The sequence below is a fragment of the Manis javanica genome, chromosome 15, assembly GCF_040802235.1.
Source record: "Manis javanica isolate MJ-LG chromosome 15, MJ_LKY, whole genome shotgun sequence".
In the NCBI taxonomy this organism is placed as follows: Eukaryota; Metazoa; Chordata; class Mammalia; order Pholidota; family Manidae; genus Manis; species Manis javanica.
The window spans coordinates 53,386,752-53,401,423 of record NC_133170.1 but is presented as its reverse complement, the minus strand read 5'-3'; the positions used below and the strand labels follow the sequence as shown (position 1 = coordinate 53,401,423).

General features: G+C 43.3%; 1 protein-coding gene across 3 annotated transcripts in view; it reads right to left on the bottom strand.

The window, feature by feature from the left end:
• TGFBR2 (transforming growth factor beta receptor 2) overlaps positions 1-14,672 on the bottom strand; it is an 82,647-nt gene that overhangs the window by 46,151 nt on the left and 21,824 nt on the right. For all 3 annotated transcript variants that reach the window (XM_017651713.3, XM_037008620.2, XM_037008621.2), the window contains exon 2: positions 2,306-2,474. In XM_017651713.3, coding sequence (XP_017507202.1) covers positions 2,306-2,460 — 155 coding nt within the window. In that variant the 5' untranslated portion in view covers positions 2,461-2,474. The remainder of the gene's footprint in view (positions 1-2,305; positions 2,475-14,672) is intronic.

Genomic DNA, 14,672 nt, shown 5'->3' with positions numbered 1-14,672 from the left:
GAATAAGCCCCTAAAGCTGATAAAGGCATTGGAATGCACTACTAGGGTAGAGCTTTTCAGTTTGCACCACCTGTCTTAGTTTGGGATCCCTGGAAACACCCCTGGAGGCTGAGAGATTTCTGAGCAGGTCTTTGGAGAGGCATCTGTGAGGGACAGAAGGAGGCAGTACAACATGGAGCAGGCAGATGAGCCACAATGCAGGGTCAACAGAGAACTCAGCTGACCCTCGGGAGGTGGGACAGCCAGTTGGACTGTCCCAAACTGAGGCAAAATGGCCAGGCATTTGAACCCTTGCATCAACCAGTCATGGGATGCTGGCTGCACATGGAGAGGGGCCAAACTTGAATGAAGCAGCTCTTGTCAGTGGAGGAGGATTCCCTGGAGGGGTGTGGGGTGATCCCTGGGCAGTCCTGAGCACCTGAGCAGGTGAGAGAGCCTCAGCACTGAAGGGGGATCAGGGAGGTGCACCACAGCGCCCCCTACACCCCTTCTCCTTACAACCCCAACTCCACATGTAGCAGTAATGATCACTGTATTTGTTCACTATAGCTGGGACATAGGAGACAGGGAGGGTTCCTCCGCCTCCTATTCCCTGAGACAAACAAAGTCTCTCTTCCGGAGAGAATGGACTGATGTTCAATCGTGTGGACTTGTATCTTGCGTCAAGGAAATCTATCTTACTTAAGAAGCCTGGTTTTGGTAGCAGAAGCAAGGTCTCACAGAACGGTTTCAATTTCAGAGCAACCATGATTGGCAGAGAACAGAAGTAAAGAAGGAAGCTTTGGGGCCATCGGTCTGGTGTCTCAATCTCTCAATCTCCCCTGCCCTGGACTTGACAGATGGTCACCCAGCTGCTCCTGAACTCTGTTTGACTCTCCAGAGAAGGAAGCCTGTTCTGCTGTTAGGAAACCACGATTGTGAAAATGTTTAGACTTCTGATCACAAGTCTGCCCCTTGTATGGTTTATGGATCCTCCTTCTGCTCTTTGGGGTTACGTGATACAAGCTTATGTATTTTCTTCTTGAGAGTCCTTCAAAGATCTCTCAAGAAAACCTACATCCTCTCTCCCCTGGACTAACCAGGTCTAGTTCCTCAGCCACTCCTCAAACTGCATGCTTTCTAACTCTCATCATGCTGGTCCCTTTCCCCCAAACATGCTCTTTGTCAAAAGCTCTTTTCCAAAAGCATTACTCACAGCTCAACACGAGTGAAGCTGGCAGGTACAGCAAGCGATCACAACTGCCCTTAAGGGAATGCTGTTAACATTCCTTTAGTTCTCAGGAAACGAGTTCATCCCCTGGTATGTACGGAAATTTGCAAGGTTTTCAGGTCTATCATCAAGGCAAACTATTGTGGTCTGGAGAAAGTCTCTAAAGACTCATTCCCAAAAAATGGGGGGGAAGAGTTTTGGGTTTTTATTCTCATTTACCAACTGACCAGGAGACAGGTAGGTTACTTGAAAAAAAAAATAGCCTATGAATTCAAAACATCAGAATAAGTCTGCAAAACGATACATTTCATGAATGAATTTATATATTTTTATAAAATGGGGACTCTTTTAATAATCTCTTTTCCTTTTATCTCTTGCTCACAGTCCTAATGCAATCCATAACTATGAATTAATCAAATGATTCAGGAGTACCGTGTGTGTGTGTGTGTGTGTGTGTGTGTGTGTGTGTGTGTGTATTGAAGAGGGGGATGAGGGAGATAGAGAGACAGAAAAAGACAGACAGACAGAAAATGGAGGGTATCTGATCAAAGAAATATGTAGTTCTATCCAAGAGAAAGATGCAGTGTGTAGCCTGGTAGTGGTGGAATGACGTGGCCAGGGCTTCTGATCAGCTAAGGATTGGTTTGTTTTTCTGGTCCCTGAAGAGCTTCTCTTTTTCTGACAAGCCCTTTCCTGCTCTGAAAGCCCACCTTTCATCTCCTCTTCTTCCACAACCCGGACTGAGATTGCCACAAAGAATAAGTGCCCTGGTGTCATTCTGGGGTATCGAGGGGCTGTCAATGAAATGACAAGTAGCCAGTCTTTCTCCTTCATACAAGGCAAGGTCTTCAGACTTATTACAAATATTAAAGGTCATCTCATAGAATGTTCTTACACAGACATATGTGTGCTTATTTGGAAATGTATAACATAGCACTGGGAACTACATTTGATAACTGCAGGAGAGATGGTCTGAAAGAAAGGGGCACAAGACAAGCACCTGTGCTTCGGGTGTGTGGACACTTCGCTTGGGGTCATGAGCAAGCACCGCTTACTGAAGGAAAAAGGGAAAGGCCTTTCTGAGGGCCGCCCTACCAGATGGCCACGCAGACCTCGTGCGGCGTCTCGCAGATAGCTGTGATGCTGCAGTTGCTCAGGCAGGACTTCTGGTTGTCACAGGTGGATGTCCTCACATCGCAGAACTTACACAAGGGCGGGAACTTGATTGCGCCATTGCTGTCAGCAGCCATCAAGTCATTATTAACTAGAGAGGGAAAAGAAAGACATGGATTAACTGCCAGGTAGACTGCCAATGAGTTTCTGATGATGTTCAGTTTCTAAGGAACCTGATACCATGAGAATGAACACAGAGAAAGGCAAAATAAATGCCTTTGCATCGGATTAGAATTTACTTTATGTGTGTCATATGTAATGAAAGCCGGTGCAGGGTAGGGATAACTGGGGATGAGGGCCGAATAACTTCTTGTGTTTGTCAGTGATTACCATAAGGCCTCGTGCTACAAAACCTTACCATTCAATCCAGAAACACAGATTGCACCGGCCCTTGCATAGTACTGGGCATGGGACACAATGGAAAACGCCCTAAAGGAAATTACAGCTCAGCTGGGTGGATGGGTGAGGAGATAGATGAAGGCAGGGTGACCCCAACTAGAAGGAATCACAGAGGATTTGGGGGCCAGAGAAGAGTCACCACCCAGATGGGCGGAGAGGTCAGCATGGAGCAAAGCTGTGAAGAGCAAAAGGCTGTTGGCCAGTCAGGACACACCGCAGGTTGGGCAGGATGTTGCCATTGTTTTCCTGACCTAGGAAAGAGCTGTAAGGCCCTACTCTGCAAGGACCTGGCTCCTACTTGTCTTTGAGGGGGACCAGTTGCTTACCCAGTGCTGACTGAGTGCTCCTAGACACAATTCCGACACAGGTGACATGTGAGGCCCTGGGGTCCTGCAGGTGAGGGGGAGCAGAGCCCCACCCCAAGGTCTACAGCCTGCCACCTATGCTTCTTCCCTCACCAGCCACCACGAGCCTTGACTTCTTACCCAGTACTTTGTAGGGCACATGGGTCTTTATGGAAGAAGCCAACCCCCTTCCTACCACATGCCTTTCACTGGCTATACCCTGTGCCTGGGTTTTATCTGGTTGCTGGTTAAACGTCACCTCTTCATCCTCAAGTGGCCCACAGGTGACAACCACAGGATCCTGCTTTAGCTTCTGCACAACTGTCTCTATCATTTAATGCACTTATCATCTACCCACCAGAACGCAAACTCTGGGAGACTTTCTGCCTTCTTATGTACTGTGTCTCCAGTGCCAAGAGGAGGGACCATCACACCATCACAGAGAAGGTATCAGAAAATACATGTTGAATTAATACGTGAATGGATGAATAGATAGAGGGATGAGTACAAGTTCACGTTTGGCCCTTTATACCAAGGGGCAAAGGACACAGAACTTCATCTAAGAATTCAGAAGGCTGTGATAATAAATGCAACATGCAATCACACTTATGAATGACATCCTGCAGACACACTGCTCTTTGACACATCCATGCTGCACACTGAAAGGCACTGAAAAAGCATAACAACTTCCCCATCTTTTTCCTCCATGAGATCCATTTCTGTTGGCAGTGGTGGTAATAAAGGCATAAATTTGGAGAGTCCAGTGGGGTGAGACAAGGAAAGTAGGCATTTGGTCAACAGATAGGAACTTACAGACACTTACATGCTAGACTAAGAAAGATCAAGTGTCTAGACCAAATGTCTAGCCACCATTAGGCCCTTAAATGGGGAGGTGGGCCTCTCCCAGGTGTCATCCTTGGTAGGGCCTGAGAAAGGCCTCTTCATCTTCCCCCTGAGCTAAGTATGCTGTGGCTGAAGCCAGAAGAACTGTCAACTCCCTCCCACAGTTGCTCCCTGTCCTGTGAATTTCAGATTTCTGTCATCGGCACTTAGCCATGCAGCCCTCTGTTGCTTGGCATAGCACCTGTTTCCTGGGTCTCTAAAAATATAAACATATATAAATTGAAGACTTGCTTTCTTGTGGTAACATTAAATATAGAAGAAAAAAATAAATAAACCCATTCATCCCTCTCAGGCCTCAAGTTCATTTCAGGAAGTGTATTTTTAGGTAACAAACTATTTTGAAATTCTCAATGTCTCCCAGACCAGAGCTCTATGCTTAGCTAAAAATACAGGCAAGATTGCTCCCTGAACCGTGTGTTCAATTTGGCACTAAGGCAACAAGGAGGATATATTTTTTTCTACAATTGTTAGATCTGATTCCATTTGTGAAACAACTAATTTAACCCTTGACGTTTCCCTACAGGACATGGGGAAAACAACATAGAAAAAGTTAGGCCATATTTTGTTCATTTGGTTTTCTTCTTGTCTTTCTTTCTTTAAAATATGTTTCAATCTTCTGCATCCGTGGATGGTTTATTGCCCTTGTCTAGCTTGGATTAACACATAGTCTACAGGCACACACCTGATCATCTACAATTGCTCTCCTACAACACTAAACTATGTTTTCTACCTTTATCTTGCATCTACCTACCACTTTAGCATTTTATTAAAAATAAAAAAAATAATAATAATAAAGGGAGAAATGTGGGATCAACATATAAATCAAGTATAAAAATCAAATGAATATTCATATTTGACCTGATTGTTTATAGTTCATAATGCGTGATCAAAACCGAAAGTTTCTGTGATGACTGCCCTTGTACTGTTCACCATGTAAGAATTTATTCACTATGTAAGAATTCGTTCACCATGTAAGAACTTGTTCGTTATGCTTCAGAAGATTGGAGACTGACGAGAGTTAGGCTTGAGATGGATTAATGATTGTGCATTGAGCATTGACCCCCCTATACTGAATTTTATTGTTGTTAACAACCATTTGATCAATAAATATGAGAGATGCCCTCTCAAAAAAAAAATATGTTTCAGACAAATATATCTATATGCTGGTTGGGAAGCTCTGTTGTTTTCAAATGTAAAATCAAAAGTCTGATAGGGTTTAGAAAATCAAGCCTCCGTGCATTGGGATTCAGTTTTCTAGCATTTTAGGATTTTAGCCTATCTTAGTATGATTCTCAACTTTGGAATCACTCACCAAGGGAGCTTTAAAAAATAAAGAAGCCAAGTCCCGCCTCAAGATTTGCTTATTTAATTATTCGGGTGGGTGGTGAGCATCGGGATTTGCAGCTGCCCAGAGGATTCTAATGTGCAGCCACATGAATTCTAATGTAACCCTGACTTAGAATTGGCTGAAAACAACACGGCTAGCAGAAAACAAAACAGCGAATGCACACAGGCACTTTTCGGTGACAGTGAAGAGACAGCCAAGCTGGATGTCCTTGGGAAAAATACATACCTACAGCTTTGTGATTAGCTCATTTTATACTTCCCACGGAGAGGAGTCCCTCTCTGGGCCAGCCAATCCTCTTCTAACAAAAGCTCAGGAGTGCAAGAGAAGTGACAGGAGTCAGGAGTGACGGGAGAGAAGTAAAACAGATGAGACTGAGCTAGAAGCAGCAAGGGGAGCCCCAGATGTGTTGACAAGGGTAAGTGGTGTAGATCTGATGCCTGCAGAACACAATCAACAGTGGCCCAAAAAAGGCCTTCCGATGGACTGGATGAGGCCCAGTCAGCCTCTGCAAGGTTATCTCCTTCACTTCAAGTCAACTAATGGTAGCTGCTAAAAGGGCCATCAAACAAGAAAGTGAGGAATAAAGAGGGGCCAGTGAGTTGCACAACTCTGGGGGTGCTGCTCAGACCCCACCTAGAGGCGTGCCTGTCTGTGTACACCTGCCTAGTATGGAGTGCCCCAGAAAGAGAAAGCCCCCCCATCAAATTCTGGGGAAAAGGCTAGCAGTCAAGCTGACCCTGTCCTTGGAGGCACAGACATAATGGGGTTAATGGGGTACGGTGGGAACTTCCGGATATTAAGCACCTACTGTGCACTAGTTTAGGTGTGTGAGTCATATCACCTCATAAGTACCTAGCGAGGAGGCCTCATTTTTCTCTTTATTACAGTAAAAGCTACCCCTGCTACTATGTGCAGACTTTTTAGCTTGATCAGCTTTTTCCTTTTTTTTAACATTTGAAAATGAAAAAAATTTTTACTCCGGGTGTGCTCAGTACAATTTCCCTGTTCCCAGCCAATCAACATGCAGCCTGCACTTTAAGCCAGTATTCTCCTTTGTAAATGTGTACTGACAGGACAGTTACATGCAGAGGGCAAAGCTGCTCCTGACCTTTGTTGTGGAGTCACCTAATTTTGCTAGAAGCTTTATGAACTCACTCTGGGGAGATGGGATAGAGACACATACACACATACTTTTGATTACCATTTCAGAAGGTTGGTTCACAGATCCCTGAAGGCCCTCAGCCCCATCTGAAGAATCCCAGGCCTGCCCCAGAGTCCCTGAGTGTCACTGATGACATGCTAAGCCATGTGCTGCCGATCAGGGTGGAGGGCTGGCAGGGCAGGAAGGTTGCTGGTAGTGGTTCAGTGTATGTGCAATTGCATTCCAGTCCCCAGGAAAAGAAGTTCTGTTGCGACCTCACTCATCAAACATCTTACATTTAATACATGAAGCCAAAGGAATGAAAAGTAAATGCATACATGTGAATATCCAGGGACAAAGATGTGGCTCTAAACACCATCACAACAAAAGCCACCTAATGTACACTCTAGCAAACTGTCACCACCTTCAGAATCACTTCCGATTCAGATTAAGTCACTCCCCTAAGTGTCTTTAATAACTAATAATAAGGCAGGGCATTTTAATGCTTATAGACCCTCACCATAACTGGCAAATCAGTTATTCATAATGCTCCCCACAAAGAGGTCCCAATAAGACTGACTCTCGCCTAGAAAGTCATTCAATAAAGGAGGTGAACACGGGTAGCTCTTTCAGCATATGATGGTATCACATGGCCCCAGATATTTCACTTCCCTTCAAATGGACCCATGAGTAATAGCAAGACCTTCAGTCTAGGTTATGTTACCTTCCTCATTCTAGCACATATTTTCCCCAAACTCACTGCCTAGAGGCAGAGGCTCCATGTCTTGGAAATATGAATTAAGTAAATGCTTAGCTGTGTATATTCCTGGAACAGTACTGCTGTCTTTGAAGGTCACAGATGAGCAGGCTAATATGGTTTACAACTATTCCAGATAAGTGTTACGAATTTTTTGTATGGATTCTCAGTTCCTATATTTGGGATAGCGTCTCCCATTAACTGAACCATTAGGTAAAATCTCAAGATTCCATAAATGATCCTAACTGCTTTGCCAGAAATGCATTCAAGTATCTTTGAATTCATGCACCTTGCTCTGTGGCATGTTTAGGGGACTCAAGAATTACTTTGTCCCACAGACACTTGCGGATGGGCTAAGTGTTATCTATTTCCTAACAGGATCACTAAAACTGATACAGCATCTCAACTCAACAACACGGCAACCAGTGAACAGAGTGCACTAGACTGAGAGCAGTGCTTATCAGGCATCAGTAAGCACAGATCCCTTGGGAATGCACCTAACCCACAGGTGTGGGGGAGCACACTGGCATATGCAATTGGGGGTTATGCAAATCTGAAATGTACGGGGCAGGCCAGCCAGCTGGAAACTCAGGCAGGAATCCATGCTGCCATTTTGAGGCAGGATCTCTTCTCTAGGAAACCTCAGTTTTTGCTCTGGAGGCCTTCCGACTGACTGGTTGAGGCCCAATCACCCTCTGCAAGGTTATCTTCTTGACTTCAAGTCAGCTAATGGTAGCTGCTAATCACATCCACAAAGTACCTTCACAGCAACATCCAGATTAATGTTTGGTTGAAGAACTGTGTTCGCAAGCCCAGCCAAGTACTCAGAACTTGCCCATCTCAGGTGAGGCTGCTCCCAGGTGAGGCCCATGTGACTAGTTCACACTTTTGAGTTGGGAGGCATTGGAGAACCCACTGTTTGACTAGCCATTACCTCCCTTTCTCCACCCATTTTGGATGGAGCCTCCTTTTTACAGCATGTCTCATCTTACAGGCCTTTCCATCTGCTTCTCTCTTGAGTCTGGCCTCTTAAACAATCACAGGCCCAAAGGCTCTGATCACCATATGGGCCTGGAACGGAAAGGCTTGTTCTCTGAAAGAAGGCTTTTAATTGCAGTCGGCATTTCAGAGTCAGACACACAGGCGACCATCTGGCAGGCAGCCTCGGTGGTCTGTGATACTGGCAACACCCCATGGGCCCTTGAGAGCAGGTGGGATAAGCCTGCTGGCCCTTCACGCGTGTCCTCCCAAAACAAGTCAAGTCTGGCAACCTCATAGAGGCCCCTTCAGGGCTCTTCACAAAAGATGGATATTCCCAGATGAAGCAAATACTTTGGCCAATAACTATAATCAAACAAACAATAAACAAAATCCTTGATTAAGTCAAAGGTATTTGAGGAATATTTCCCTTCTCTGAATATCTACTGCATAATTGGAACTTCTAGCATAATGTAACACCCCCTTTTTTAGTTTTCAAATTGTATTTGAACCCACATTCCCTAAGTGAATAGAGTATCTTGAGACCAGGAGACATGGGGCTTTCCCTTGAGTGACAGTCCAGTGGTCTCTGGGACACCAGGACCGGTCCTGCAGAAACCAACGCTCAGTTACCTGGGAGACCAGAGCACGGGCAGGAAAGAAACAAACCAGGGGTCAGAGGCCACCAGTTCCTCTTTATTCTTCTTTTCTTGCAAATCTTTTTGGAATCAGACTACTTTTTAAAAACCTTCCAAAGATGACCTGACCGGTACTCCCAAAATCTCTTTGAATGACAGGGAAATGACTCTAGTCAAAACCCTAGTACAAAAAGATATATATTTTTCCACATTGAAATTGTCTACCATGTGGTCAACAATTTAGTATTTGTCAAGTGTCTGTGATATTCTCCACACAGTAAGAGATTTAAAACAAATCTCAGGTGGGTCTCTGCCCTCCTGTGGCTTACATGCTAGTTTGAGAGGCCAAATTACCAATGCAACCTCCTGGCCTTGAAATACAAGTACGAGGTCAGAAAAGGAGAGAGAGCTGATACAGAAAAACCAGTTTCATAAGGAGTCTGTCCTTGAAGGGTAGGTGGCTTGGTGAGGCAAAGGAAAGACTGAAAGGCACTCCGGGCAGAAAACACAGCCCAGACGAGGAGAAGCTGCAGGGAATGGGCACCTGGGCAATGCAGAGGTCAGGTCTCTGAAGACAGAATTATTCAACAAAAATGCATTCTCCATTTTACAGTTGGAAAGGCTGAGAGGCACACGCATGTGCTACTTCTATTTGCTGCTGATAGGACTGGGTGGGCCCAAACTGGACTTGGAGCAAGGCTAGAAGCACTGGGGAGGCACAGAAAGTCCCAGCAGAATTCCAGCAGCCAAGAGCGGAATCCCAGCCAGTGTCCACCTAATCTCCTAAGAGAAATAATGCTATTTCTGAAAATGAACTGAGTAAAACTCAATGTCTGGTTTTAAAACTTTTAAAGTCAAAGGCTGGTAAAGAAACCACTGGATTGGACAGAGGTAGACCACTGTAATGAAGGGAAAACTCCAGCCTTAATTCATTAGTAAGCAGGTAATTGTGAAAAAACTAGACAGGCGTGTGTGGGTGTGTGCATGTGTGATGTGAGTTTCCCACCTCTCTAACTTATTCACTAAAGGAATTTATCTTTGAGAGTTTGGGTTTCTTTTCTTTTTTTCTTTTTAGCTTTTCTGGCTCATGAGTTTAATAGTTTGCAATGGATTGCTTTAAGCAAACTGCATAAACATACATTTGTATCCACCGAACAAGTAAATCAAGGGATTAAGGGATGCTTCAAAGGAATTAACCCAATAGGTACTTTAAATCAAACACCTGACTGAGCCTTAAAAATAAGATTCTTAAAATTGGATTGACAAGGAAATTTTAAATAATAAAAATTCTTTTAAAAAATATAGAAAATACATAAAACAAAGCAAGCTGCAGCTGAATGGAAAAGTAATTGTTTTTTTTCTAGTGACAAACATATAATGACTGAGCAGGAGTTTCAACTGCATCCTTCCCTATATAACATGCCCCGGTCCAAATAGCTCCAAATGACTCACATAGGCACGCTCTGGTTTCTTGTTTATCTCTTAATTTCTTGGTTCTTAATTTCAGGAATTAAGTCAGTTTGAGTTCTCCCAACACTTGGTGAATTTGCCCGTTTTTCCTTTTTTCTCCTTTTTGGCTTTATGTTCTAGCATTAGGTCACATATCAGAGGACCAAACCCAAATACTGAAATGACTCCTGCAGATGGAAATATCTACATGGCTGCCAAAGGCAGTATTTTTCAGAAGCCTAGCACTTTTACAGTATTCAAGGAGCTAAAAAACATTTAGCTCCTTCAATCACCTCCCTTCATCTTTAACAGGGATTTAGTAGATACAGCACCCTTCTAAGAGCTGAGCAGAGGTGAGCAGTTTGCAACGGAGGCCGCCATCCACACTGGGCAATTTTCATTTACCACAGAGAAAGCTGATTTTAACAGCGTGTTTATCTGGCAAATCCTAACTGTAGAGGCTTTGAAATGAGCCAAAAATAGGGGCATGCAAGGGCCAGGACTCAGAAAAAGAAGAAACCACCTGAAAAAATTAAGCCACATCAATGCAAACAGGATACTGCATCCAGTGAGGGAGTAGCACGGAGAACTCTTTCATGACTATTTCTTCTGCTGCTGGTAAGTGCTTTAAAGTTGGTACTTTATGTAAAGTAATAGTAACTGAGAAAACAGTTCTCCCTCAATTGATGGGACTTGGATGGTGTACCGTAGCAACAGGAAAAATAACCCTGAGATTATCGAAAATAAAAGATGATTAAGATGATTAACTTTCTTGGTGACAGTCAAAACAACAGTGGAAAATAGTATGATAGAAGCAAGATAATAAGCATATTATTTATGGAGTGTTTCACATTCCAATTCAGCTAAACTAACTTGTTATTTACCAGAAAAATTAGCCAGTGTAGACAAACATGCATTATTATATGCTGTGTGAGCACTCTCATATCATCTGGGAAGGCTGATCAGTATGAGATAGGGTCCTTTCCCCAAGATGCTCATGTTCTTGAAAAGAATGAAGAAACATGTACACAAAATGGTTTTTATCAAGAGAACTTTGGAAATGAGAAAGATCCATGTGAAGATGTGCTTCTTCATGAAGTTACTCATTTAGGATTTAAATAATCCTTTACCACAAAGTGCTGAGAGCTTTACATTCATTCCAGTGAAAAGCAAAGTCATTGCGTGTGGCCACTAGGACATAAGGGACATACAGAAGGCAGGAGAGCGGTAAGTTTCTTAGAAAAGAGCTTGGGTTCTTTGTAATTACTTCACTTATTTTAGGAGACATAAACAAAGGACAGCTTGGTGACATCCAGGAGTTCTAAGGTCCAAGATGAATATGAGTTCAGCTTCTGACAGTATCAGCTGCAGGACCAAAGGCGAGCCACTCACGTCTCGGAACCTCCATTTCTTCATCTATGGAGCGGTAGTTTCCAGAGTCAAAATGGAAAGAATGCAGGCTTGAAGTACATCTGTAAAGCATCTAAACAGAACAGCATCGCCCAAGCACTGTCTGGTTGGAAAAGTAACACTGCCTGCCGTGTTCCTGCTCACAAAAGGAAATTACAGGAAAAGCATGACAAGATAATTAGGAGTCAGGCAAATCCATTCCTACGCATCAATAGAATGCAGCAGTTTGATGACTTCTAAAACAATCTGTCAGGAAATCTGAGTGAATAGACAAATTGAAATGTAATGACTTTTTTGTTATCACTATGCTCAAAAGCTTTTAAGGCGATATTATGGAATCAATCGTTGTTACAATAAAGTTCCCAAGAGTGCTTAGACCCAACAAACCTTCTAGAACCAAAATACTGTTTGCAAGTTTAGGTCTGGCAAATAGGCAATAATTTGAGGATCAAGTTCCTTTTTCAAATTCTCTGCTGACTCTTGCACAACATCTGACAGGCAACTGCTGATCTGCTTTGGCTCTGAGACACTTTGTAGGTAACTGGCAACATGCTAATGAGCTTGACATGCAGAGAGGGGCAGACAATGAGGTGAGGCACCTTAAGATTATGGATTTCTGAAATATTGAGATGAAGTTATATTTGGCTTTCTTTCTCAGGAAAATTAAACCCATAGACTTTGAGGTAAAGCTAATGAGAGGACTGGAGAAGACTAAGAGCAACAATATTGCCAGATATTTAAGTACTTAGTTAATAAGTGTTCTATGCCATTCAGATACATGGAAAACCATATTCCTGAACCTCTTCTCCTCCAGGCAATTTACTCATGTAAAAGTTAACTAAGTGATATTGCTGTACGATTTTCGCTGGAGAATTCATCGTGCTGGCAGTGGAGACAGGCTGCAGTAGAGAAGGCTCTGGACTGAGCCTGAGCTGGCCTGCGTTCCTGGATAATTACTCAACCACTCTCTGCCCATCCTTTGACCCGTCAAATAGGTGGGCTGAACAGGATGATCTGTAAGGTCCCTTTCATTTTGGAAAATACTCACAACTCAACCCCCAACAGTCAAGAAATAATTCAAACAGGTCCCACCATTGACCTAGCAGAGCTGGTTAAAGAGAATGAGATACTATGCGTCAGCTTACAAGAAAAATGGCTTTGGGGCTCTCAAGCAGTGTGATTTACATTTTGTTTTGTTCTCTCTGCTAATTGAGAAAATCTTTGTGACTTCTCAGTCTGCTTTTTAAGTACTACATCCCCCTGAACACTCATATACAGACTTAACCCTGATCTCTGCAGCCCATCAGTCTTGGAAGAATGAAACTGCACAATGTCATTTGAGCATCAGGAGGTTGGAAGTAAGGAAAATTATGTCAGGTGACAAAGGATCACTGTGCATTCAGCCCTGGTAGGCATTTCCTCTAATTTTATGGAGGATGGGGAGGAAATTCTGATTTAGAGCACAGCCATTTGCTGTAACAGCTGAAAACAACGTGCAGCATAGGAAACATTTAAGTTTGCTCTGAATCCAGTACTCTGGGCTCAGCTGGAATGATAAGTAATAATAAGAGGTATGATGTATAAAAACATCCTATTGCTTGATCAATGCCTTAAGCCTGCCACATGGTCATAGAAGATCAGTATTACTATTCGCATTTTACAGAAAGGGGAAATGTTTAGCAACTTGCTGGGGATGGCAGACAGCAGGCTTTAAGTTTCATAAAGGCAGGGACCATCATCTCTTCGCTCCCCCACGGACAGCCTCAGCCCAGCGTCTGCCACATCAGAGGGGCTCAATAAAGATGTCGGTTGAGTTAAAAATCAAAATTCAAAATCAGGCTCCTTCCACTGTGTCATCTATTCAAGGCTGATTTTCCCCAAAATGCAAATAAAGGAAAAGAAATATAGTCCATTCTAAGGAAATGAAAATAGAAACCACTCCTAGTGTAGTTTCTACATGGTATCAAAGCAGTGGTCCACTTCTAAATGAACTTGGAGGGGCTGTTAATTGACTGCCAGCAGCCAGGCTACCCTTGACTGGTCGGCACAAGAAGGCTAAACGGCAAGTTTAGATTCACTCGGATTTCAAAGATAACACCAAACGTTTTTAAACCTCCACCTTCACGATTTTCAAGCAGAGGAAATGAAAAAGAGAGGAAACAAGTTTCAAGTGTTGTTAAGGCTTCAAGAAAGGACAACAAAAGGTAGGAAATTTGCAGGGAAATCTGAGAATCTGCCCTTAACCTGGGCAACCTGGCTTGTTTCTCACAGTGCAGTTGGATGAGAGTGTGAGGTGGATCTTTGCCTTTGCTGGGCATTACTCATCTGCTGTCATGACCTTGATGTTATTTGCAGTGAACAGGAAAAGGGCTCTCTGGAGGTATGAGCTGTGATTTGTATGAGGCTTTCCTCCAAAGAGTAAAAAGTCAACTGCTCCCCAAGCCCTAAACTTCCAATAAAGCAAGTGAGAGCAGAGAATGGCATTCACATGCTAATACTGTTTGATTATTAACAGGCTGCAGTGGAGTCAGGATAGATTCCAGTAGTTATTTTAGTGTAGAAAGTGAGAAACACACTCCAAGTCCTTGAAAATTGAACAAGGTGGGCTCCTTGCATCTATAAGGAGCAGCCGTATTTGCATACCGGATATAACATTTACCACTAGGGCTAAGGGTAGAATAAGTAGTTTCAATTTTGAAATGTTCTGAATTACCTTTGACTACGAAGTCAAATTACAATGCTTTTTAGTTCTTAAAAAAGACTTTTCAGGCAAGCTCTCAAATGCAGCTAACTCTTGCACCTTTGATTTGCCCCCCACTCAAATAAATATTATTCATTAAACTGCACAGAATGCTAAAGCGAGAGCCAAAATGTGCAAAACGTCTGGTCCCAGAAGTGACCAAGAAAGCACACTCTGACTAC